We start from the raw sequence: 27,370 nt of genomic DNA, 5'->3' as shown, positions 1-27,370 counted from the left end.
ATCCGAAAAACATAATTAACAGGTTCATGAAAATATACACAACATGCATTTATTCATAATTTGTAATCAATTAAAATACTAATTAAAAACACTTTAAAATATATGTATATGTATAGTATGTATGCAAGTACCTTCCATTATAAAATATATATATATATCTGCGTTATAAAGAATATAAAGTAGCGAACCGTAAACGGTTGTTCAAATTGGAATTTTTGAGAAAGTGTCGGAACCACAACGTTACTAATGTTGTTGGCCGAAGTTCTCTTCACGTTCATTATTATTCTTGCTTAACGACCAAAACTGTACCATATGTCTATGTATATGTATGTGTGGGTGTGTGTGTGTTTGTTAATATGTATAAATAATAAATTAAGGCCTATATGTATATAATAGCGCTAAATTACATAATACAAAAACTACGAGCGGCATTGGGGATGATGATGATGACGATGATGCAGTAACAACATTTGGCTCAAACACCCCAAACAGCCATGATTCATCTACTTAAGCCGGCAACTTCAATGCCATCGCCAGCACCGCAATTCTCCTCATCGACCATTGTCCAATAATGATCTAGGATATCCTCGCTGGTAAAGCGCACATCGGGATCGGATTGCAGCATGTTGGCGATTAAATCGCGCACACCATCGCCGATGTCCGACCAGTAGGGATCAGGAAACTCGTACACGCCCGAGATGATGGCATCAAACAGCGGCTCCTGTTGATTATCCGGCGCCACAAATGGCGGGAATCCACAGAGTAGTATATACAAAATGATGCCGGCAGCCCAAACGTCAATCTGCCAACAGAGAAAAGATGTTAATAGGATAATTTTATGAAATTTGCGGGCGTGAACGCATTACCTTTAAGCCATAGCCTACTTCTAGCAGTATTTCGGGTGCCACATAAGTGGGCGTGCCACAGACGGCGTAAAGCGGCTCGGTTACCTCGCAAGCCAAGCCAAAGTCGGCGAGTTTCAGCTGCACCACATTGCCGGCTTCGTCCAGTTCAACCTGTTGGGTAAAGTGAAGATGTAGTTTTGCTTTTGTATAAATTACTATGTACTAATATGTACTACTATTAGTATTATATATCTGATATTGAGATAATTAGCAACATAGGAGCAGAAATTAAATTACTTATAGAACTAAATAATAACTAATAGCCTTCTACCCTATGAGTAGCGGGTATAAAAAGGATTCAATCTCTTTCTAATCTATTCAATTGTAAGCATTTTATGTAAATAATAATATATAGGTTAATTCGTTTTTTTTCTTGAAGCCATTTTAAAACTCATTTGGTATTTATGCTTACCAGCAGATTCTCTGGCTTAATGTCTCTGTGCACAATGCCCATGGAATGTAAATAAGACATGGCAGAGCCCAGATGGCGGATCATTGTGCGCGACTGGCTCTCCGAGAAGCGTGTGACCTGTGTAATGGCATCGAACAGATCGCCACCTGTCAAAGAGAAGAAAGAGATTAGCAACAGGCAGAGCTGAGACATTATTTTTAACTTGTCTTAACTTACCACTCACATACTCCAGCACGAGGTACATGTTTGTCAGCTGATCGACATCCATGATGAGCGATATGATATGCGGATGCTGCAGTTTCTTCATCACACGCACCTCCGCATCGATGTAATGTTCCTTGCCCTTGCACTTGCTTTTGTCAATGATCTTTAGAGCATACGGCAAGCCCGTCTGTCGCTCCTGGACACGCAGCACCACAGCGAAGTTGCCATCGCCAATTAGATTGCCCAGTATGTAGTTGTCTCTGATGGCCGCCGGCAATTCACCAATCTCAATGCCTGCGCTATTAAGTAACGTTGCCTGATCATCCTCAGCCGTGGGCTGCTGCAGATCGCCATCGCCCTCGCCTCGCGGCAATGTGCTCGGTTCGCTGGGAAAAGCCTTTTTGCTTTTGACGGGCATCTTCGGCTTGGGCCCTTTGCATGTGGTGCCCGCGGTGCGCAACGTTTTGCGTATGGCATTGATGGCGCGCTGCTCATCCGCCTCCAGCTTGAAATCCTCCGCGGTATTCACTCGCTCGGTGCCGTAGGTGAGAAAGACATCCTCCTTGCCAAAGAAATCGGCCAGCTGTGAGACCGACACCCCCGACAAGGTGAACACCTTGCGAACGTATCCTGTGTCGAGGCGCACCACTTGCGTGATGGCGGTGAGCACATGATCGAAGCTTGGACTGTTGCGTTTGTTCAGCAGCAGGCGCATAATTCGTCGCGGCTTTGTGCCATTCCGTATCAGTGTGACGATACGTGGATGCACAACGCTGTCCCGCTCGCTGAATCGTGAACTACTGTTCAACGGGCAACCGCCGTTTGTGGCAGCTCCACTACCATTTAATGCTGCGGCACCTCCGCTGTTGCTGCATGCGCTGCTGTTGAGCGCACCGTTCTTAAGGGGCGAGGCGGGACGCTGCAGCTTCGCGAGTCGCTGATTGGTCGTGCGTCCATTGTTGGCCAGCGTCAGATTGGCCAGCGGCTGTGAACTCGTGTTGTACTCGACCTTCTTGAAGTTCTCATTATTGCAGGAACACACATAGCTCTGGCCATCCTCCAGCTCGTCAAAAGCAGTGATCTACAAGTTAAAGCGCAGCAGGTGAGTTGTAAGTTTATAATTGTTTATATTTTGTAAAACACTGCAACCTTAGTTGAATAAAAAACGTTACTCGCTGCTATTGTATTCGATTAACAAAGCAATTAAAACGAAATCGGTGATCGATACTTCTGTTTTCTCAGACGAGCCCAAGGACAACAAAAATTCGATAGGCGATATGTCTGCTTAAATCGATTGCCGATAAAGCAAAACAGCTGTTTCGAAATCAAAACAAATTGACAATTGGAATTATTATTGCTTATAGTACGTATGGATTTCGTAATTAATTTGCAATGATGATAATCACAGCATAGTAACATTTATTCAAATAACAGTTCCTCACTAAGATTGCACTCGACTCACCTTCTTGCCGCACATAGTGTAGATGGCGCGCACAGCTCCAGGTATCTTAACATTCTCTTCGAGTAGTCGTGTCAGATCCTCGTAGAGGCTCTCGAAGGAACGATAGCGCTCATTTGATACTGGTATGGTTATGCCCGGGTAGAAGCGATCACCATTCCGATAGAACTTGATGCGGTGCGCCTTACGTGTCGGAGCTCGGCTGCTCGAGATGCGTTTCTTTAGCTGTGCCGCACCAGCTGCGCCCGATGACTGTGGACTGCCATTGAGGGGTTGCCCGCAGCTACTATTTGCACCAGGAGCTGCTGCCGAGTTTGTCGATGAGGCGCCACTCAACGAACCATTTGATTTGCCAACACTGCCGCTGCCAGTGAGGGAACCATTCAGATCGCGCAACTCATTGAACTCCTTCTCCAGTTCCGAGTTGGAGCTGGCCGGACTATCGCAGTCGCGACTGTGCTGCTGTTGTTGCTGATGTTGCTTGTTCAGCTGCTCGAGAATGGCAGCTTCTGTTGAGGATTGCTTGGCGGACGCCGACCCCGCATTGGCCGCCGTCTTCTTGGGCGTGCCGCCATTTGGACTCGGACTACTCGTCGCCGCCTGCTGCAGCGATGACAAGAGGGCGGCGGTGCTGTGCAGACTGCTCACCGTTTGGACTTCCATGCTGCACGATCTGCAAGCACAAAGAGAAATCATAAAATTTATATATTTGATTTGATGTAACTGGGTTCGGAATTCTGTCTTTTTGCATGTTCTATTCACACTTGGCTAAATCGCTAGACAATTTTAAAGTTCAAAACTGGATTATCTAACTTTTAGTTCATGTGTTGCTGTGTGTGTGCCGTGTGTTTGTTGTTCGTGTGTCTTCTGGGAAATGGTTTCCCACACAATTTTGTGTGCGGTACCGCAGACGCTTCCATTAAAAGACTATACAATTAAGAAAGCTTCTGAAGAGTGGACTCGACTCTAAAGTATCAGGTAACAAACAATATTTACAACAACAATGGTTGCAATAAAACAATTTTATATTATCCGTGTATTTATTTTAAGAATTACTTTGTATCTCTATCAATTTAAAAGAGATTACACTATTTATACCATTCTTTAAATTATCAGCTAATTATAACTATGATTTCTTGTTGATAAAAATGGAAAATACCATATCAATAATATGGTATATTTGTAATATTATATTTATAATTCAATTTAAAACCAATATAAACTTGCCTATTAAATGTTATTCCATTGTTCTTTAACTTTCCTTTAATAAATTTATGTGATTGAATTTAAATGATAGTATAACTGAAGTCAAATATATAGATATATATAAGCACCATAAATTCGATCGTAATTAACAGCGCTATTTTAAGAGCGATACTGTTGAAATATATACTTAAGTAAGGAACTAGAGACACGGTCGTTAATCTTGATTGTAGATTATCTGCTGCTTTCTCCTGTTGCTTGTATGCTTATTCTTCATGATCGCAAACCGATCATACCCTTAGAAATTTCTTTGGTTGTTGGGTATAAAAAGCAATCGCACAACAGTAAACACTAGACAGAAATCAGAAACAGAAACTCTAAAAGACTGACAAACCGGTTTCATTGGCTGCGATTGTAGACTAGAAAGTATCTGTCGGATACGCGAGCAGAACGAGCCAGAATGCCAGCTGTAATTGCGCTAATTTACGTAAATTGTTTGCAACCACATATTTTCCACTCAAACGGCGAGTCAGAGACTGACGAGGAGTGGGGAGTGGGGAGAGAGGGGGAGAATAAAAGAAGAGATAGAGAGAAGTTTTGCTTGGCTCGCTGACTTGCTGCACTAGATTCCAATGATGACCCCACGACGACGTTGACCGATTTACCGGCATGCCGAGCAGCCCCACTTCAGGCTGCTTGCCGACTTCGCTGACACCACAAAAAGCTGGGCCAACAATGTTATTATGACGCCATTGCTGGCCCCCTAAGAAAGGTGATGGGGCAGGGGAAGGCAGAAGAATGTGCGCAGGGCACACCTAGGACATTAAACGGGTGTGTCCATATCGTTGTGCCCAATTCACTTAAAAAGCCTGCATCTAGATTAGACACAACTAGATGTATCTAGACGCAATCCTAGTGAAAGTAGTACAATTTTAGCAGAGATCTTGTGCACTTGAATTTAGGTCTATCAAACTAACAACTTAAAAATTTAGCGATAAATGTGTATGAGTTAAGAACTCAATTCAAATGTTTTATCTAGCAAATATAGTAAGTATAGTAATTTAAAATACTAAGTAAATTCGAAAAGAATCAGATTAGCATATAAAGGGTTAAACTTATCTTAAGAACTCAATAGAAATGTTTTCTACTAACTGTAGAAATTTACAATACTAAGTAAATTCGAAAAGTATCAGATTAGCTTATTCTGCTTAAATCATATCTATTAAATTAACTACTTAAACCTTTAGCGATAAAAGTGTGTGAGCTAAGAACTCAATTCAAATGTTTTTTCTGTCAAATATACTAACTAATAAGTAATTTAAAATACTAAGTAAATTCGAAAAGAATCAGATTGATGTATTAAGCATTAAAACATATCTTATGAATTCAACTCAAATGTTTTCTCTAACCAATATACTAGCTGTAGGAATTTAAAATACTAAGTAAAAAGAATCAGATTAGAAGATTAGACATCAAAACATATCTTAAGAACTCAACTCAAACGTTTTATCTAGCAAATATACCACCTATGGTATTATAAAATACTAAATTCAAGTAAAATCAGTTTAGCAGATAAGGTATCAAGCAATTTACAAAATATGTTTTCAGTTTAAAACTCGATTATATTTAACAATATTATTTATGAATAGAAAAAATTGAAATTGTGCCGAAATTGAATTCAATTTACATCAGTTGTTCAACTAAGAATAGCGCCAATAAGAGAAGTTTTAATAAAACGGTTCGCAATTCAAGCTGAACAAAGATAGATGCTTGAGCATTTAACTTTCATGAATTTATTGACTAACTTAGTTCGTTTGTGTAAGAGCTAAATTCAAGACAAAGTATAGAAAGACAAGAATTAAATGGTGAACATATACATATATATTTGTGTATTACTTTAAATAGTATTATTTGTATTATTAACTTTTAAATTTATTTCTTTTGTATTGATTATTAAGATCAAGATTACATCAATCATTCGCATCAAACAGAAAAATAGTTTTTAAATAGAATTTAGCCTGAAACTAAAATTTCTGCTCGGCAATTTTCAAAGAAGACTGCCTGTCAAAAACGATCGACTGATCAATTATTCAAAAGAAATCAAGCTGAAATCTGAGCAGAAATTGCTATAAATTGAAGAACATAACAACTTGGAGACTTCAACAGGTGTTGACTGAGGTTAAGTTGCCAGTTATGAGAAGATCTCTAGTATTTCTGTGTGTTTTTTTTTATCGCTTGCTGTCACGCTATATAGTTTGCGATAGCAATCAGAAATCTCTATGCTCGCTTGTCAAGTTCATTTAAGTTTGCTGGCGCATCTCATTCCCTCAGATCGTTCCATCATTGCCTCATTCCAGCGAGGCTCATTTAAACGAGCGCAACAACAACATTCCAACATTCAACGTCACACTGAGAGGCGACTTTTATTTGTACAGTCTGCTGTGTGATGGAAATTATTGAAATTGTTGTCATTAAGCGATCATTGCCAATTGAATTCCAACTATAGTACGCCTCTGGTTAGTCTCGTCCTCGACCACGTTCACGTCCATGTTCATAGCTGTTCAATGAGTCAGCCAATCCCTGCTTGCTGCCCCTTCCCGCTTCCTGCACTTTCCTCAACTGAACCATGGGTTATGTCAGAGCTAAAGTATCTGCCTCACTCTCTCTCTCTCTCTGTCTCACTCTTTCAGTCTCACACGATTAAAGCTGTGCGCTCATTGAAGCTCGTTTATGATTTTTTATTACTTTTTATATAAGTATTTTTCATAATTTTTTTTTTTTTTTTGGTCTTGGTTTTGTTTGTATTCTTCACTGGCACGTTTCATGCTTGCCCATTGTCAGTCGGCCCCATGTTGCAATCCACAGCTACACTCTAACGCATCGGTTATAATTACTTTCTCAACTGTTTTGCCATGCACCATTCTTCCGGGTACAGCGAGAGTTACCTTCCATTCAATCGGGGGAACAATACAGCTGCCAGCTGTTTTATTGTGCACTTAACAATTACTAGTTCCTTCCCCACTTTAGTTGGATCAGTCATTAGCGGACCTCGAGGCTTTTATCACTCTGCTATTGCATGCATTTGCACTCACTAACCAAAGCATTGAATACTCAACTATGAGAGATAATATAAAAGCTACAATCATTCATATTTCATTTCAATACTTGCACTCAACATCCAAAGCAAATTATTAGCTAAACTTGTTGTATTATCTATTTCAAATATTTCTTAAAGTTATTTCTTGATTATTTTCATGTTAGTATTTTTATATATTTTAGTATTTAATAATATAGAAATGAGTAAGAATATTCTGCTCTGCTCTTTTTCTAATTTATTATATTTATATATTTTTGTATTTAGTATTATAGAATAAGTATGAATATTCTGCCCATGTGTTTATAATTTTGTATTTCAACTCAATATAATATCTCACTTCAATATTTGCACAAATTCACCAAAAAATTGAAATTGTTTTGGATAATTTGTGAAAATTTATTTGTATTATATTACCTAAATACTAAACATTTCTAAATTGAATACTCTTTATACATACATATATACTATAGAATGCATTATTTTATTATTTACATATTTAAAAAGGTTAGATATAATTCAAATTAACACTAACCAAGCCTTTGCCTTAGAAAGCGTAATAAAATACAGGAATATTGTTGTCTATTGAAATTTTAAATTTGAATTCATTCTTTCCATTCCAAAAATAATTTTTTTCTAAAATAACTTTTTTGTGTCCTAACTAAATATTTATTTTCTCAATTTATGCAATTAGTGTAGAATGGAACTAAAAAAAATAAAGGCAGCAAGCTCTTGTTTTTATTATTTTTTAATTAATTAATGAAATCAAAACAAAACTCGCTTATTTGACATTATTTTTGTTATGCAATTTAAGAAAGTATAAAACAAGAAATGTTATCTCGTTGATATTTTATTTCATTTTGAATATTCCCCTCTTTGATTGTGCTTTTCGTAAACAATACTCTTTCTTGTTGGAAATAAAATCGATAGCTCACATTGATTTCGATATCAATTACTGATAAATGCTGTTGAGCGTATTTAAGCTTCGACATGGCTTGCACACACGAAGAAGAAGAAGAAGAAAAGGAGGAAGAAGCAGCATAAGTCATATATTTATTGTTTCTCTTGTTGCCAGTTGAGCTTTTGTTTTACACACACAAGACGTGTTGTGTTTTGCCTCCAACAAATCTCGCCATCCCCCCGCTGCCAATCACAAACACACACTCTCTCTCTCACACACACGCACACGCACACACTTTAAGCTTGATCGACGCTCAGAGTTTTTTTTTTCGTTAAGGGGATTCGTGTGTTGGGCCATAAATTTGAATTACGATATTTTTTGTACGGGTTTGTTGCTCGCATGTTGCTGTGGCATGTTGCGGCAACATTTATGTGTGCCTTTCTCTCTGTCTTGGAGTTATGACTACTCCATTAGCTCATAACGTTGTTGGTGTTGTTGTTGTTGTTGTTATGACGCCACCTTTGCTTGTTAAGAGGGCGTGTCTAGGACTCGGGCTATGCCCACAGATCCGCCATGAAATGCGCATAGCCTCGCAGGTAATTAAGTTAATTAATGTAGCTGCTGTTGCTGCTGCTGTTGCCAATCCTCCAAAGGCGGCGCTGTCGTCATCTTTAAAAACGTCGACTGCTCCAACTCTCAATTCTCTATCCTCGGTTCTTTATTTATTTATTTTGCAGTTGTGCCAACTGGGTCAAAACTGTGTTGGCCACCAAGTGCAACGGTTCCCAAAGTTGTTTCTCTCTCTCTCTTTCTCCCTCTCTTCTTCTCTCTTTTGTCTGCTGTTCCATTGAGCATGACATTTGGCATTTTGTTTGGTTGCTCAGACGACGACGACGCAAAGTAAAAAACCAATTTGACCTTTTTGCGAAACCAAATTATTGGAAACTGAAAACGATGACATTTGCAAATGCAATGGGAAAACTATGACAAATCAATGTCGCCTACATTGGGGGTATTCACTGTACTCTGTACACTGTTCACTACATCGTTCATCATCATCAAACTGCACTTTAATGCCTTTTCAATTCTTTTTCTTTTATTCCACAACCTTCAAGCTTCGAGAGCGTGTTTAATTGTGGGAACAAAGAGACTTCCAAACAATGCGTCGTAATCAATTTTAACACTTTCTTAGCTCCCAGAAATTGATGGAACTTTTTTTTTTGTTAATAGTCTTAACACAACAATTACAACACCAACAAAAATATATATATGGCAGTTATAATTGGAAAGTTTCATTAGAGACGACGAAAAACTCTTAATTGTTATCAATAACGCTTGTCGCTAATGATAAGAGACAGCGAGCGAGACAGATAGACTGAGAATGAGAATGAGAGAGATTCTGGCATATTGATCTTGGAATTGAAGAGTTGTTTGTATTTATACCCGTCAAGCAAATAGAGGAAGGGGTATTAAAGCTGAGTGACAATTGAGTGTATCTAAATCAAGTTCTTCTTTTATTTTGAATTCTCTTAAATTACGTGTAACTCAAACTCTTGCTTACTTCCAATGTGTATGTTTTGTGTAATATTATTTGGTTCATGATTCATAGATCAATTTACACACGCTATCACGGGACGCAATTAGAGCTCGATTTTTATTTATTTGCTAATAAAAACTTGATCTGAATTTCGGTGGAAATCATATAATGGAATAATGAATGACAGTGAACATCCCTATGGCTGAAAATGACATAGTCTAGGTATTTTTGTGCACACACATTAAATGATATAGTATAACGAAGCTGAATCGTTACTACGTCAAACTAGAAATCGATAAGCCGACGGCACAGGAAATATGTGCGTTGGCGTCGCCATCGACTGCTCTTTGTAGTTGTTGTTGTTGTTATTGTCGCTGTTCTGACTGTTGTCGTATCAGTTTTTGCCGCTGCCTACGCATATAGAAAGAGAGAGAGATAGAAGATACCGAACCGAAAGGCAACCCAACCCAACTCACAGCAATCCAATCCAACAGGCAATCCAATCCCAATTCGAATTCCAATTCCAATTCCGATTCCTATTCGCCCACTTGTGTCTGGAGGATGTGCGACACTAGAAATTCGCATATAATTATAATTGAATTTCACTTGTTAAACAAATACAATAAATGACAACACTATAAGCATGTGAATTGCCGTAAATGGCTGCAAAATGAATCCAACTATTTATTATATTTGTGTTCGCACACGCGCCACCAAACTTGGCCTGACAACAGAGACAACAGAGAAGCAAACAGCAGACATCGAGACAGTCACTGAGGTGTAGCTTCTCTACGAGTACAGGGTGAGTCAGGGTGGGAGACACAGGGTGAGTCAGGGGAGGGGCACGCGCTTGTGGTTGTCTGGCCAATGAACAGGTGCGCCTTGACTCTTCGGTTGTTGCACCCAAAAATCAACAACTAAAAATTATAACAACAACAACAAAAAAGTTGGAAATTTTTTAAGTGAATGTGCTCGACTCTAAAATACCCAAACTATTCTTAATACCTGATGAAATGCTATCCTTAAATTTCGATGTTTCATTTTGAATTCTCTCTATAATCTATGACAGCTAAGATATGAACTTTACACACAAAGTTTTCATTCCATTCTATCCCAAGACAACCGCGTATTCAAATACTCGAAAAGCAGAAAATCCACAGAGACAACAACAGATTGTTAGAGAAGAAAAAAAGCGTCATAAAAATGATGGTGGCATCTCGTTTTTGTTGTTGCCAATTTTTCATAGTTCATAAAAGTTGTTTAATTAAGATTTACACGCACTCAAGCGTCAAATTAATGGGCCTGCGAAGTGAAAAACGAGGCCGGAAAAATGAAAACAGCGAAAATGCCACGCAATCGAAATGATCCACAAGATTATTACACACATTTTACCACAGTTATGGAATTAAATTGGCCACGTTGCAGACGCCGGGTCGTTGACTACTCCAATTTTGATCGTTTTTCTTCTTTTATTACGAAAAAATAATTGCATCTCGATAAATTATAGAAAGCGATCTGCTTTTGTAAATTGAAGCCATAAATTGCAAGCTTAAAGTAAATTATCTTTAAGAGTATCTAATGTTCTACGTAGCGAGCACTCCAATTGCAAATGTCTTTATAAGCTGTGACAATTGAAAATGTGTAAAAGAGAGTATGATAATTTATGGCAATGCTTGCAACAGTCATTGAAATGTTAAGCTTCAACTGTTTAATTACAAAAGTTATTAAATTCAGTTGCAGTTGATGAAATACTTTTACTTTTTCCCAACTATATTTTAATGTTGTTCATTGCACCCAACATTAAACAGCTCATAAAGACTGCTAACGAGTAGCTCAGTGTCGAGTTCACTCGTCTGTCGCAATTTTACTTTGTTATTTATGTGTTTCGCTACGACAAATTAATCAATATTTGGCTTTGTGCGAAGCGAAGCAAAAGCGAGAAGAGCTAGGTAAACACCAAAGTAGCTGGAAATGGGCAAAGAGCGAAATAGAAATGTTGTGCGATGTTCCATTGAAAAAACACAGGACGCAGTGGGGAACTCTTGGCGACCTCAGGTAATTGTAATGAAAATTGGGATACCAACCTGAGTTGAAATTGTTGAGAAAGCCGCAAACGTGTTTAGTTTGCTGATTAGGCCATAAACGGGAAACCAGAAACGAAAAAAGAGAAACAGTCGTGGCAGCCCCAAAAGAGACCACAACGTGACAGTTGCCCTTGGCAATGGTGGCCCGAAGGGGCTCAAAAGATACGCTCAGACTTCCGACACTTGACAGCTGTGTGGCAGGCTGAGGAGGGGGAGGGGGAGGCAACTGATGGGGCATGCAACTTTGCCGTGGCGTGAGCGCGGCATGTGTTCAAGTGGCGTCGACACTTCAAAACTCCGGCCGGGCATTAAAAGCAGCACCCGGCAAAAGTCGATCGAAGTTGGACGGACAACACAAAGGAAGCAGCAATTTTGGTTGCGGAGACACAAAACATTTGGCTGCAATCCGCATCCGTTATCCGCATCCGCGCCCAGCTGCCAAGTGCGAGATTTATGAGCGTGCAAACTTAATGAAGAAACAACAGCAGCAACCCTCGCAGTACTTTTCTCCCTCTCCCTCTCTTTCTTGCTCTCATTCTTTCTTTGTCTGTCTGGAACGCAGCTGAGGGCCAAGGGTTAAAAGCCGCATACGACACCAACACACACAACATAACATACACACACACACACATTTCGAAGGCAAGGCAGAAGAAGAAGGCAAGGCAGACAAAGCTAATGCTCGTTAGCTTTCTGCGAACACCTGACACTGCTCCAAGTGCATGAAAACGTAAAAGAAACAAACAAAACGGGGATGGAATAAAGTAACTGTAAATTGTGCATCGTGATTAGTTTTGTTGTGGCACAGTGGAACAATACGTAGTGAATATAACACATACATACATACGCATAATAAAATATAAGCATTGAAAGGCTTCTCATTTGGGATTTTATTTTGTTTCTGCAAAATTCGAATTCTAATTTTAAGTTTTAACACATATAATAAAAGAAAATTTCTTTTAAGAATATTTGACACTTTCATTAAAATTAACCAATTTACTTTTATTTTAATTATAGCCTTTTTAAAATTCATATACACCTATAAAAAAAATCAGCTAGCTTTTCGTTTAAATAACTTAAATGCTCTCCAAATTTTATATTTTAATTTGGATATCATTTAATAAGTCACCTCAAGTGACTTCTTTTTAAATTATTTAGAATTTCCTGTTATGTCCTAGTAGCTGTTTTAATATACTCCTACATAAATTCTTTTTTCGCTTTTCATTTTATTGTACATTTTTCAAATTACACATAAAATCATTTTGCTTAGCTTTTGAGTTTTCAATTAATATTTTAGTTGGCTTTTTATTTTCACTTTTATTGATTTTATGGCAACTACTGTTCAGTCATTAAGTCAAGTTTATACCTTTTTTTGGTTTAATTAATCAACTTCCGTTTGATTTATTACTCATGAGACTAAATGAACTTTTTTTTTTTGCTTGATTCAAACTCATTTACATTCATGAAAGTTGTGCTGTTCAACTGAGCGATTCAATCTAGAAAGATTTACTTTCTAATGGTAAAATTCTTTTACATTCATTGTAAATTCCCCAAACTCTAGCAGATAAATAAGGTTTCTTTGTTCAATATTTTGCGGTTCAATGGAGCCTTACAAGCTTATGCTCAAATGGGATTTTATCTCTTCTCATTATTTATCTTCTTCAGTGTTTGGCTGTGCAACTATGCGATGAAATCTTTTTTGTGTTTGCAGTTTAGCCAGCTGTTTAAAGCGCGAAGAGCTTGCCAACAATGCACTACAACATTTCGCACTTGTCAACGAAAAGTAAAAGTTCAACTTCGGGGCAAGCTCGGTGCACCGCCCCCAAAAACTTGAACAAGAGCGAGCACATAAAACGGGCGTCTTCGCCGTCGTCGTCGTCTTGTGGCCCTCTGAGAGTGTTTTTTTGCCAAGTGACAGTTTTCACTTACCATACAGACACACACATTCGCATTCACACACACACACACACACACACACAAAGCATGCACGCCTTGTCGCCCACAACGACAACAGAGCTAGCGACAACTGCTGAGGCAACAACTACATGCGAGAGTGTAATTCACGCAACTTTGCCGCTGTGCAGACTGCAAAAGTGTCCTTGAACTTTGTATCAAGTGGTTGGGCCGGTTTTGCTTCTACTTTACTTGTCTCCTCGTTGGCTGCCTACAGTATAGAGTACAGTCTAGCTTGCCTAACTCGACACATAACTAGACCAGTTCCGTAAAAGGCAATTTAAGCAACTGTTTACACTTTACAGAGCTGTTTACACTTTAAGCTACTGTTTACAGTCGTCTGTGCTGTTAATCATTCCGTTTACAGTGCAGAGCTGTTAGCACCAACGAGCACTGTTAATGTTAAACTGTTTGGGATGTTGCCAAGCGGCTTACAATGTTGCTGCGACATGTTGCCACGCATGTGGAGGTGGGAAAAAAGTGCGTGTCTCGTTGTCGTCTTCGCATTTATTTATTCTTTGCCATTGTTGTTAGTCTTGTTGGTGTTGTGACCTATTAAATAAATGAAAATGATTTGGCCGCTTTTCATGTTTAATTCATTAGCAGACGAAATGCGCACGACAAGGCAACTGAATTTATTCCATTTCATTTCGTTTTACTTGCTTTCGTTACGAGTTTCAGTTCCAGATCAAGGCAAGGTCGCAAAAAAAGTGGCAAATAATTAAGTTGCTCACTTGAGTGCTGGCCGAAAATAAAAGCAGATTAGAGTTATAATTATTTGCCATTGTTGATGGGGGCTCTCTCTTGATAAGCCAACGCACAACTAAAACAATAAAAACATATTCGAAATGCCAAGCAGCAAAACATCTGTTTGACATTTGCTTTGTAAACACTAGCTACCCCAACACTCTCTCTCTCTCTCTCACTTCCTCTTTGCCACCACTTTATGCTTGCTCTTTCTCTAGCTCACCCTTTTTTCCTCCACTCGCAACTTGTTTAATCAGCAAATATGCATACGAATGTGCTTCAATGCAAATAAACAAATAAACAAGTGGACAGCCAGAAAGATTCCGATCAGCTCGACAAAGCAACGATAGATCTCATTATCATAAGCATAATTAAGTTGCCACTTGCCATAAATGAATTTATTAAATAATTCAAAATGTGAACGTGTTGCCAATAGACGGAGACCTCGGCCCTATTATTATCACCTGTATATTATTATATCATATTATATTATATAACTAAAAGAAAATAAGTTTAACTCATGAAAGTCGCATTATTCAAAATTGGGAATTCTATAATTTTCCCAAATTTTTTTTGATTATAAATTCAAACAAGTTTTCTTTGCTTGTTACTTGGTTTTATTTTTAACTTTACTTGATTTTTAAAAGTTCTTATCGTTTCTAGTTATATCAAAATTAGTTTTACCAAGAAATTTAGATGGAAACAAATTCTTGGAATACAGAAACAAATCCTATTTTTAATTATGAGCTACACAAAGAAACTTTTTTTTTTTGGATTGTAAAGTACTTCTGGTCAAAGAATATTTTATACAAATTATGGTACTAAATATATTTCATACAAGTATTTTATTTGTGTATTTATTTATGTAATACACACTCACAAAAGAGCCCTAATATTATAGTCAACCTTATGCTATTTTCTCTGTACTATATAGTAATTATTCTGTAATATTTGTAATTTGTTATTCAAATAACAAGAGGCATGCCGAAGCACATTTTAAGGTCATGGTTCAATTGACAAAAATCGATTGCTTAAATAAAGCATTAAAAGACGTCACTAATAAACCTCTTCCATACACTTCTGCTATTTTCCGATACCATTCTTTTCGTGGTTTAATGGATTTATTTAAAAACCAAATGAATATTCATGTTTTACAGCACGATGCGAGTGGATGGAACTTGTAAATGACGTGAGTTACGCGGTGTAAAAAGTGTGGCAATGACACTTAGCATATTATATTAGTGTCATGCAACAACAAAGTGGCATAAACTGGAGGCAACGCCTACGCATTGCCACCTCACATTCCTCCCTTTTTTTTAGTATAATTATAAATGGATGCAAGAACTTTAATTAGTTGTAATTCCAGATGTTTATCGCTGAAATAATACACTATTATTTAGGCTACAGTGAAAACCACAGTTCGTCACTCGTTTATTTCTATTTATAATTAAGAAAGTGGTTACTTATAGTTGGAAATAGTTGAATTTTGTTGTGCCTTCAACTAATTAACAAAGTCAGCAGCCGGAACTCGTTAACCGATGCTACCGACAAACTTATTATCAATATGTTTTCAAACGGAATTTTTATAAATAGAAAACTAACAAATTAACTAACTGATAAGGTGCACTGAATACCTTGTAAATTGTTAACTGTAAACAGCAGTGGCTTGTTTTGCAAACATTTTGTTGTGGAATTTTGTGGCGAATCAAACACGTCAACTAATTAAAAATTCCGATGCCAATCGTATTTGCATACAAACATTCTTTCCTTCTTTCTCTCTGACTCTGACTTTCTATATTCGGCGTTGTCTTCAACAAACTTTCGAAGCACACAAAAAATAAGACATTAAACCCAAGAGGTGCTATCAAAAAATTGCAAAAAGCCAACAAAAAGAAAACATAGAAAATTCAATGAAGCAATCGGTGTAATTAAAACACGCGCTTGAAGCTCTACATTTAAGTGAAAGTTGACACGTGACGTCAACAGCGCATGTTCGAGTGTTCACTGTAACTGTGTCTGTGTGTGTGTGCGTGTGTGTGTGCGTGTGTGTGTGCGTGGAGCTTGCAACATAAGCCACAGCTGATACTGCAACAAGGGCCGCTGATGAGGAATAGCAAATAAGGCAAGTAACAAAGCTAAAGTCGAGTGAACTCGACTGCAAAATACGCGTAATAAATGAACGAAATTAAGAATAAATATTATAAGTTCTATTACGAAAATGGTATAGTAAACATTAATTTCATGAATATTATAATTGGATAATTAAAATTTATGCTTTTATATTTTCACTCAAACAAAATGTATTTGTTAAAAATATTTCTTACAGATTCTGAATTTATTATACAGCAAAGAATAAATATTTTAAGTTCTATTACGAAAATGGTATAGTAAAAATGTAATATTATTCATTTTAGGAAAAGAAAGAAAATTGGGAAACTTAAATTATTTATGAGTTTTAGATTTTCATTCAAATAAAATGTATTTTTTAAATTATATGCTGAAAATATTTCTTACAGATTGTGACTTTATTATACCTCATTGGGTAAAATGATGGTGTAAAAGCAAAACAGTTCGCAACTCATTGAAATTCGAAGCTGCTTGTAGTGGAGGGTATTCAGGGGCTTAGCGGGGGTGGGGGGAACTTGAGTGCAACACATAATGGCGCACCATTTGTTGTTAAAAGACCAAAAACAATCAATGCTAAAAGTCGGCTCGCTTTTTGTGCATTGTTTATTGCTCTTTCGTTGTTTTTATTTCTTTCGCTTGTCTCGTTTTACTTCTGATATTCGCTTTAGCTTTAATGCATGCTTAGAGACTCAAGTGTTCGTCGTCGAGCTAAGCGCTTTGTCATAGTTTTCGCAAAGAGAGCAGAGGGCGAAGGGGAAGGCTTTGGGTGTCTGGGGACAGGCATTGAACTGTGCGGTCAGTGACGTCATGCGGTTGCACCAATACTATATAATCTGTGTATATGGCCGAAAAGCCAACAAGATTGTAATTTATTACTGTGGCGCCATCAGGGAATGGGTAGCAGAACCACATTTTACTATTAAGCAGTGCTTAACCTTAACAGAAGCTCAACATGCTGTTAAATTACAGTGCTGTAAACTCAAGGAAGTTATTTTCAAAAATAGAAGAGTTGGCAATTTAATTAAATATTTAAAGTTAATTTTGGAAGAGAATAGTGTCGAGTACAATATTAAATTTTAAAACTATTTTTCCTTCAAGAAATATATTAAATTCAGCAAACTAAAAAGACATAATAGCAGGGCTCATTGGAAAACTGGTATTTCTGTGATTTAATATTAATTATACAATTTACTTGTTGTTTAAACAATTGTAAATAAAAGGAAAGAGGATAAAATATGTCAAAGAGCCTTGCATTAATTGGAATTTTTTGAAATCTTCAAAGATTTATATTAAAGTTTAGTCTAACATTATTTATAATAAGTTGAATTGCCAAACAATCAAAAAAAAGTTCATTGCAAATCAATCCATGTAATAGACTCTTATACTGATTAAGTATATAGAGCAGCGCATTTAAAATTCGGTTTGGTTTTGTTATAGATCAACCACCCACGATGTTTGCTAAACTTCCACACTTAACACCAGGTAATTCGATCTCATCATGACTCCCGTCATCAACAGCTGCCTTCTTTCATGTTTTTTTGCTTGCTTGCTGATTTTCCTAATTTTTCGCAGCACATTTATTTACGACTGTTTCTTTTTTTTATGCAGCATCTGTCATTTAACGCCAAGCCACAAGAGACGCAGGCAGTCGTAAAAATGTCGCTAAGCAAACAAACAACATACTTATATACAAATGTTGCCAGCCAGTTTGTCTTGATCGTCGTCTTGCTTTGGCAACATGTTGCCTGGTGGGCTGGCAAGTTGCCAATTATGGCGTTGCCATTTAATGACGTCACATTCGCCGGCTGATCAGCAGCATGTGGGTGTTTTTCTTGTTATTTTATAAACCATAATGGGCTCATTATTTTCATCATTTCGTTTTATTTTGGTTTAAGTTTATTTTGTTTTTGATTGCTTTTCACTTTTTTCTTTTTGCAATCGTTGCGCTGTCAATTTTAATTGACTGCTTCGATTTATTTTGTGTTGTATCTTGAGTGCGTGGCACGTCATGGATATTGGCCAATTGGCAGCGTGGCTATCTTATGCCATTTATCTCTCTCAATGGGCCGGGCAAGTGAAAGTTTATTTGCCGTGTTGCTGTTTGTTGATGATTGCCAAAAAGAGTTCATTGGCATTGTTATTGTTGGGTGCCAAGAGGAAAAAAAGACGAAGAGATGCTGCGCAACAATGTTGACAAAAATGCGTAGTATACGCAATTCTTGTGATTATAAAGGCAAAAGGCAGGCAGCAATTCACCATAAGCGTGTTAACCGTTATGATTCATAGCCGGTATGCACACTCACACACTCATACACACACACACACACTTGAAAGACTGTACAAAGCGAAGAATTCATTAAGTTGTGACTGTGTAATTAGAAGATACGCGCAAAGCAGAACCAGAACACAAAAGAGAGAGAGCGAGAAAGGAGCGATGAGCACTCTGTGGGAGCGAGATAGCTACACCAGAAGAGAGAAAGAGCAAGGGAAATGTGGACTTATAAATGTCGAATGTTTACTTCTGATAAGTGGCGCAAAATATTTATAAACGAAAAAAAGAATACATGCTTTGCAAATAAGATAGCTTAAATAAATTAATTATTATTGGTTGACGATGCCGCATTGCTCGCCTAAGGCAAAAACAAGTTAGTTACCCAAACGAAAAAACTAGTCAGCTTTTTGTTTTATGGGATTCCTGGCAGCTGATTTGCTATCGCGCGTTATTCGCTTTGTGTACAAATCGTTGATTTATTTATAGTCTAATGCATTTTTCCCTTAGCTGACGAGTCTCAAAGTGACACACTAACTTCAAAGACTACGCAACTTTTTCAGCTGTTATTATCAGAGAGAATGCGGCTTATCTGCAACTCACATACACACGCACAAACAACCACACACATGCAGTAAATAATTGTGTGTGCGTACACTGCTATTGTGCTGCAATGTCAAGTTTCGCAACATTATTCATTTTTAAGGCCTCACCTTTTGTATCAAGACAACGACGCGAAGTCCGTTAAGCCAACAGAGCAGTTTTTTTTGATGTTTTTTGCTTATTGCTTTCTTATTATGTTTTTTTTTCTTATGTCCACAACATCTGCAGGCAGAATTTTCGGTTGTCGGAGTTGCGCTCTTTCGTCGTTGTGGTTTGTCGTTGTTGTTGCTGTTGTTGCAGTCGTTGTTGTTGTTGTTGCCGCACTTTACTCTTTACAAACACTGACACAACACACTTCACAAACACTTTTGCACAACTTGCGATTTTGTTGGCCTTTAAGCTGGAAACACACAAAAAGAGAGTAAGTAAGATACAGACAGAGAGAGAGAACATGCAATTTTGCAATAAGCTTTTTTTTCGTTGTGCTGCGCTTTTATTTTACAGTATTTTTAATCCCGTCTTTCTTCTATGCATTTCACTTTGACTGCGCTTCCAGCCGCCGTCGACGTCGTCAGTGTCGACGTCTCTGTCACGCCCACCTCACAGACACGGCGACGAGCACACCAGAGATGAGCGAATTAATATTGTGTACCTGTGACTTTTCACAAGCAATTAAAAACCGAAAGTGAAACGAACAACACTATTAATAGCGTTGTTATTTATTTATGCTATTCTTTTTTCTCGGATCGGAAACTTTTGCCAACCGATGTGTGAAAAGCCGAAGAATCACAGGCACAATTGACACAGTGACTCAAAAAGTCGCAATATCGCTCATCTCTAGTTGCCACTGCAGATGGCGCACACTGTAGTTGTATTCCTGTGCGGTCAACACTGATTGGCACTTGCAACATTAGTTGTATTATTCACATTAAATTTATTGTTGTTCTTTTCACTCAATTTAATTTATATACTTGATTAAATGCCAAAGATAAAGGAAAAATGCACCGCTTAAACGACCGTGCGCACCGTGGAAAACCCGACCCGACGACTGCAGGGTGTGACTGCGCCTTAAAAACTGAGAAATCCGCAAGAAACTGTATGACCACCATGACCCCAAAATAAATCTATTTGTTGGAAAATATACCGAAAATATACAAAAACTTGAATACACTTCATTTTGATAAAACTAGAGAAATTTTAAATTTGTAATATTTAAATTAACTTTTAGCATTACTTTTTTTTCAAAATAAAATGAATTGACATGTGAAAAGCCTCTTATGGTGTTTTAAAGATGCAAATCGTTAAATACACCATCAACGGGCACACTGTCAACATGTAACTGACAACGTAGCCACTGAAATCGATAAATTCTTTACGTCGCGCTTTTACGTTAAAGCGCGTAGCAGGTCAATTTAAATTGGTGGAGTAATGCGACGGTTAAAAAATTCAGTTATTCTGGCTACAAATTATCAAAGGCAAAATTCGATTTGATTCATTACAGTGTTGTGTGTTTATTCATTCGCTTAATTTTTGCGTTTGTTGCATACATTGATAGTGGTTTTGTTTTGCTTTATTTTCATTTGTTTTCTTTTTCTGTTTCTTCACATATTAATTTGTGATATCGCAAGCGTTTTTATCATAATTTGTTTGTTTCGTTTCACTTCGGAAAATATAAATGTTTACACGCACGTTCGTTCGCTTACAAAGGGACGACGAAAATAAAAATCAACTAAATATAGTACATAAATCAACATTTAGAATACGTAAATATAGTTTCATAAAACATACAATAGCTGGTAATGGTAAATAATTGCAACTTAATTGCTAAACTTAATGCTTTGCTCTGCCAGCTGCTTTCCTAGTGCTTTTACTTTTGCTTCTGCTAAGATTTGTACACAAGTCGAAGGTTAATTGTTCCCACTACACTTAGAACATCGCGCACCATCGAAATAGTTGGAGTTGAGTTGATATCAAATAAAGCGTACAATATAATTATGTAAAAATTAACTAACCTCGTGTGTTTGTTGTGTGTATTTGTTATTTACGGTTGCTTTTTTCTTTCATTTTCATTTCGTTTTTTTTTTGTTCGGTTTCAATTCAGAATTTAAGACTAACAATTTTGCGGTCCAGAAATTAATTGCGGAAAATGGGAACAGAATACAAATTGGCGAGTAAAGCTCGATTATAAAGGTATAAGTATATATATATAAATATGTAACTGTATAACTGCATCCAGTCCATCCGATTTTCTGCATACTTGTACACATCATGCAACATGTTCACTCCATATGCACATCATCCCCACTTTTCCCCACCCAACACATGATGCTTCTTCTGTCTCTTTTGCCGTTGTTGTAATGTCCATATACTTGTACGATGTATGTATGTATGTATGCTTGTATGTATGTATGCATTTTATGTATATATATATATATATATATATAGGTATTGAATCTCGTTTGCGTTTAGGTACGACGTTTGCCTGTTGTGTGCGAGTGTTAGAATCGGGGGATCAGGAAATAGATGATCACTGCCAGTGCCGCAGCGCCCAATGGAATGGCGCCTCGATAAAGCATTTGGTCATAGCCGCCAAGAGGCTGTTTGAGACGCAGCTTTGAGATTTCCTCGCGCAATTGTATGTTGCTCATCTCGGATTGTTCCAATCGCTCCTTGTACACAATTAGCTCCTCTTCGCGCTCCTCATCGTTAATGGTATTGAGCTCCTCACGCCAACTCGATAGCTCACCATCCACCTCCTTGGCAATAGACGCCTGTAGGTGCTCCTCTTTGTCCTCGCTAGCCAGCTCTTCGGTTGCCTCAGCAGCACTAGAATTACGCTCGGATGCCTGTTGCAATAGCTGCTCCTGCAGTACCTTCATTTGTTTTTCTAGTGCACTGATATCATCAGCAAGCGTGGCTGATTTTTGCTTATAGAATTGACATTCCTCTTGCAGCATATCCACGGCATGCTCTTGCGCTAAATCGCCATCCTCATCAATACCGCCATGGTGGACCAGTGTCTGCTGTGTCTCCAGTTTGTTGTGTGTCATCCCTGACGTTGTCGCAGCATCGTTGTTCCCATTGTGTAGTATAAACTCGTCGCTAACCGTCTCAATCTCTGCTGCCTCCACCGGCTTGGTGCCCGCACTAAGCTCTGTTGTCGTTGGCGATGCTCTTTGATCCTTCTCCGGCATGTGGTCGAGATCGTGTTCCTCTTCGTCGCCAGAGTCGGTATTATTAAATATGGCATTTAATATCTCGCCAGCATTTGCGCCCTTACTGAGATCTGAATTCTTGAGCAGCTTGATCATCGTATTCTTGCGAATCACTTTGTGCTTCAAATCAAATTCCTCCTTCAGCTGCCGTTTGCTCTTTTTGCTCTGCAATGCCGAGAGAAATCGAATCAGTTAAATGTTAAATTTATTATAGAACTTATTACTTACCGATTTCTGTTTGCTGGGTGTTGCATTTTGTGCAGTTTCAAGCTTTACCTCGTTTTCGGCTAATTTAATGTCGTCCTCATCGTCGGCATCGTCGTCATCATTATCATCGTTGTCGTCATCATCGTCGTCATCATCATCATCATCGTCATCATGCTCGCCACAAGCGGCATCCAGTTGCTCCAGCACCTGTTGCTCCTGCAGTGCTTGCTCGCTGTCTTTGTCAGTTTTGATTTTCTGCAGTCGCAGCAGCTGTTGGCGCAGCTGTTCCATTTCATTCTCCTGCATGCTCAGATGCTCCTTCAATTGTTCGTCCTGTTCTTTAGCCTCTTGCTGCTGTCGCAGCGTTTCCTGCTTATATTCCGCATACTCCTGTTGCAACATCTCCAGACGTGTATTGAAATCCTGCAGTGTTTGCTTCGAGTTCACAATCTGAGCGCGCAATATGCTGCACTCGTTATCCGACGTTGTGTAGGCCATCTCCATTTTCGACAACATTTGCATGGCATCACAGCGATCCTGATACACCTTACGCAGCGCCTCTTTGGCCGTCAGCTGATACGTGGTCTTATCATCGAGTAATTTAACAATCTGTCATAAAAGGAAAAATGATTTGAGTTTGACCCACAAAAGTATGCTACAACTTTCGAACTCACCTCGTTGCGCAACGCATTCTCGGGCACATTCTTCTCCATCATTTGCAGCTTCTTCTCGAGCAGATTGATCTTGTGCACCAGCTGATCCTCGGTGATCATGCTCTGCCAGCACATTGCCGAATTTTTGCGCGTCGAATCGAGTACACCCTGCAAATTGCTAAGCTTAGCCTTCAGCATCTTCTCACGCTGCGATGCTTCCTGTAGAAATGCATTGAGTCGCTGTATCTCATCGTAACTAATTCTATTCGGTCCCGTCAGCTGCAATTGCTCCGAATCTATTGAGATCGCCTCCCGACCGTCGGGCAGAAAGAGTGTGACTCGTGCAATAATGCAGCCATGCACCTCATTGCGTGAATTCTCAATGACCTCGACGCCAAACTTGACAGTGTCGCCATAGTGAAGTTCGGCGGGATCATTCCCCAGCTTGTTGTCATTGATAAAGGTGCCATTGCTAGACTTGGTGTCCTTCACCCAGAAGTGTCCGTCCGCTGTGTACCACAGCATTGCATGATTGCGCGACAGCACCTTGCAATCGAATATGGCATTTCCCTCGCTCGCCTTGCTCTTGGCGATCAAACGGCCCACTTTGCACTCCTGATTTGGAGCCAGGCTGATGGTGCGCGTCTCGAACTTGTGCGATTTACCTTCGCACTGCAGCACAATCTTTGCCTCGCCGCTCCCGTTGTTCATCATCATGTCCGGCGATGCGGCTGCTGTCGCTGATTCGTTTGGCATTTGTAAGGCACCCATCGAGCTAAACAGATTGTTGGCTGTGCTCGTCGTCATTGTCGTTGTTGCATTGTTGGAATTCAGCACCGAATTGATGGCCAGCTGCAGTTGCACCTGTTGTTGCTGCTGCTGTGCCACATGTCGCTGCAAAGATTAATTGATTGATTAAATATGTGATTAGACAGGCATATTAAATGCTTCTCACCTGCAATGTGTTTGTATTCGAATCGCAGTTATCTGATGCTAATGTATTATTGTTATTCTGATTCTCCAGATTGTCGTTGGCATCGTTGCTACTATTCATATCGCTATTGCTATTGCTATTGTTGCTGCTGCTAATCTCTGTTGCCGTTGGCAGCTCACACGTTTCCGTCTCGTGCTTCTCTCGCAACAATAGCTGCTGCTCCTGCTCCGCCTTGCGATTCAGCTCCATGATGGTGCTGCTTTGCGTCTTCTTGCGCTGCTGTCGCCGCGACACTTCGGCAGCCACAACGCCAGCGAGCAAATGTGTTCCGGGACGAGCAGTTAACTCCTGTTCCGAGGATGTGGTTCCACCTGAACTGTTAAGCTGAACTATTGAAGCTGCTTCTCCAGCTGCTGCACCTGTTGTTGTTGCTGTTGTTGCGATTGCTGCTGCTGCTGCCACGTTGGACTTCTGCTCTTCATCCTTATTACTCTGCCATTCGTTGCTTACCAAGACCATAACTGAAATTCGAAGTGAGAGCGAGACGATTGTTTATCAATGTATTGTTGGGATTAGCTGCAGAGCTGTATGACTTGATTTGAATGTTTCCAAATTTATTGTGTATATTATTTATTGAGTGTTTTCAAACGAAACGACCGAAATGTTGTGCCTGACATTTCTCGAGTGCACAAACTCAATGAAAAAGTGTTAAATCAAAACGTCATCTAAATCCTTTAGTGCAACGGTCACACTTGCACTGTTCTAATAACCGTTTTACCAATGCTGTCAATTGGAATTTGTTTTGCTAAATAGCCGCATTAGTTTAGCTATGAAAAACAAAAATGGCTGATTATGAAGCTTAATAGGCAAACAGAATTTTATTTAAACGAATTTATTAAAATAATATTATTAATACTAAACAGAATTTGCCAACAATAATGGCATATTGGTCGTTTGATATCCAATTATTTTTCCAATATGCCGTGGTGAACTGCGAAGAAGAAGCTAAAATACTTCAGTGCAGGCGCAAAATAATGTTTCGTATAAAAATAGATTATTTTGAAAATATAATTGAAAGAAGCGGGCGAGCAACAAATGCGAGTACTTGTGCATGTCTGCGTGTGTGTTTGTTTGAGTTTGTGTGCGTGTGTGTGTAGGAGGGGGCCGCCGAAAAATGGTTTTGCTTGCTTGTATGCGTAGATCGGGGCGCGACTGCTCCACTTTGGAGAAGCAGAGTAACAGAGAGGAGAGATATGTAAATAACATATACATATGCAAGTATGTATTTATGTGCGTGCGATATATATATGCTTATGCATATGTATTGAATAATAGTGCAATAAACTGTTGGTGCGAGAGAAGGAAAGAGTAACGAAACAGAACACAACAGTAGCCAGAATCCATAACTCGGAAGAGATGATATTATTTATACCCCTTACCTTGCAAAGAGCGACGATAGTAGGCCCATGGCCCCAACAACAACAACTACTTGATGGATAAGTTAACTACAGTTGCTGTTGTTGGGCGGTGGTGGGCGTGGGGAAAGCTGCGCGAACAATGCAAAACTTTTGTTGTTGATTGGCATGGAGAGCAAGCAGCACAACAAATGTGATCTGCGCTGCACTGCGTCGACGTCGACGTCGCGACGTCTGTCTGCTGCTGATGTAAAACTCTCTGTACGTATGTATATGTTTCAATCGCTGCTGCAGTTACAACCACAACAACAACTACTGGGCACGAGTTCAACGTGTAATTGCGAGGGGGAGGGAGAGAGTGAGAGAGATAGAGAACGGCCTGGAGTATTGTTTTTTTTCACATGTATGAAAATTGATACACAAATTAAGCACTAACTGCAGCTTAATTGAATTTAATTATAAGTGACTCTGCTTGTTGAGTCGTTGACATTTGAAGAATTTACCGTTCTGCTGCTGCTCTCTCGTTGTTTGCTTTGGCTTATGTATTCGCGCAAAAGTAAAGAAAAAAAGAAAAAAAAAACAGCACAACACAATTTTTACTTTTTTTGTTTTTCTGCCCCGCTTGTTGTTCTTTTTTAAATGCACAATAAATTACGGCGTTTAATGTAAACAGAGCAACGTCAAAAACTCACCTTGGTTTTTGTGTTGTTATTGTTGTTTTTTTAATCAATTTTGCAACGCCAGCGAAAGCGAATAATATTTGCGATAATTGTTTTCAGTTCTCAAACCAAACCTCTTCCACTAGCCTACATATGTACTAGACACACGATACAACCAGCTATTGTGAGTTGTCACAATAAACTCACACGCTTACTTTGATTATTTGGCTCGTTATTGATTTGCACGATCACCAGACTGAATTAAATTTATCCAATTGCAACTTTTACAACATACTCAATTAGAGTTCAAACACAAATAAATAAATATTAAATATCTTCAATTTTTTTGGTCATCGCACAATTGGTAGAGGTGGAGAAACATCGATAGCAAAATCGATGCATCGATATCTTCAAAATGTTTCAATACATCGATTTTTTAACGCAAGCATTGATTATTTTTGCAGTTAAATAATTATTCATATATTTGTTTAAATTTTATAGAATATATTATGCTTTAAGATGAATTTATCCTTTCTTGTTCTCAAATAAGAGGTTTTTAAAGTTGTTTTGAATGTTGATGTGGGACCAAAGTTAGAAAAATACAAAGAAGCTTTTCTGGTATATTTTATTGTGAAGATACTAAAATTAATTTCAAAAGCATTGAAACCATATTAAATTAAAAAGCCTCTATGTTTTCATAAACTTTTAAAAACAATCCTAACCAATCACAAAACTAATCTTTAAGATAAAAAATTTATTGTTAATTAAATTTGAACAAATTCATTTATATCA

At 38.4% G+C, this 27,370-nt stretch overlaps 2 protein-coding genes across 4 annotated transcripts; both read right to left on the bottom strand.

Annotated features, from left to right (window-relative positions):
* Positions 1 to 23: 23 nt before the first annotated feature.
* On the bottom strand, positions 24 to 20,577 carry LOC117565671 (serine/threonine-protein kinase GA29083). 2 transcript variants are annotated; one of them, XM_034244903.2, is made up of 7 exons: positions 20,467 to 20,577; positions 19,606 to 19,895; positions 2,984 to 3,653; positions 1,534 to 2,602; positions 1,318 to 1,463; positions 867 to 1,016; positions 24 to 802 (listed from the first exon to the last, which is right to left on the bottom strand). In XM_034244903.2, the coding sequence occupies exons 3-7, from the start codon at positions 3,641 to 3,643 to the stop codon at positions 500 to 502; spliced, it is 2,328 nt and encodes a 775-aa protein (XP_034100794.1). In that variant the 5' UTR covers positions 3,644 to 3,653; positions 19,606 to 19,895; positions 20,467 to 20,577; the 3' UTR covers positions 24 to 499. The 2 variants fall into 2 exon arrangements, with proteins under 2 accessions (XP_034100794.1, XP_051858572.1); XM_052002612.1 differs by lacking the exons at positions 19,606 to 19,895; positions 20,467 to 20,577 and having other exon boundaries at positions 2,984 to 3,758.
* Positions 20,578 to 21,465: 888 nt separating this feature from the next.
* On the bottom strand, positions 21,466 to 26,905 carry LOC117565663 (sarcolemmal membrane-associated protein). 2 transcript variants are annotated; one of them, XM_034244889.2, is made up of 5 exons: positions 26,794 to 26,905; positions 24,526 to 25,025; positions 23,592 to 24,464; positions 22,939 to 23,526; positions 21,466 to 22,875 (listed from the first exon to the last, which is right to left on the bottom strand). In XM_034244889.2, exons 2-5 carry the CDS (start codon positions 25,021 to 25,023, stop codon positions 21,994 to 21,996), a joined length of 2,841 nt encoding a protein of 946 aa, XP_034100780.1. In that variant the 5' UTR covers positions 25,024 to 25,025; positions 26,794 to 26,905; the 3' UTR covers positions 21,466 to 21,993. The 2 variants fall into 2 exon arrangements, with proteins under 2 accessions (XP_034100780.1, XP_034100779.1); XM_034244888.2 differs by lacking the exon at positions 26,794 to 26,905 and adding an exon at positions 26,612 to 26,771.
* Between the last annotated feature and the right edge of the window lie 465 nt (positions 26,906 to 27,370).

The sequence above is a fragment of the Drosophila albomicans genome, chromosome 2L, assembly GCF_009650485.2.
Source record: "Drosophila albomicans strain 15112-1751.03 chromosome 2L, ASM965048v2, whole genome shotgun sequence".
In the NCBI taxonomy this organism is placed as follows: domain Eukaryota; kingdom Metazoa; phylum Arthropoda; class Insecta; order Diptera; family Drosophilidae; genus Drosophila; species Drosophila albomicans.
This window is presented reverse-complemented; position numbering and strand designations above follow the sequence as displayed.

Excerpts from the sequence above, each read along its gene's own strand:
- LOC117565671 (XM_052002612.1), bottom strand. The coding sequence starts at position 3,676 with ATGATTTCTCTTTGTGCTTGCAGATCGTGCAGCATGGAAGTCCAAACG. Across the intron at positions 1,464-1,533 it reads CGTGCTGGAGTATGTGAGTG|GTGGCGATCTGTTCGATGCC; the intron begins GTAAGTTAAGAC and ends TCTCTTTGACAG. Across the intron at positions 1,017-1,317 it reads TTAAGCCAGAGAATCTGCTG|GTTGAACTGGACGAAGCCGG; the intron begins GTAAGCATAAAT and ends TTTACCCAACAG.
- LOC117565663 (XM_034244889.2), bottom strand. The coding sequence starts at position 25,023 with ATGGTCTTGGTAAGCAACGAATGGCAGAGTAATAAGGATGAAGAGCAG. Across the intron at positions 24,465-24,525 it reads CGAATACAAACACATTGCAG|CGACATGTGGCACAGCAGCA; the intron begins GTGAGAAGCATT and ends TAATCTTTGCAG. Across the intron at positions 23,527-23,591 it reads AGAATGCGTTGCGCAACGAG|ATTGTTAAATTACTCGATGA; the intron begins GTGAGTTCGAAA and ends CTTTTATGACAG.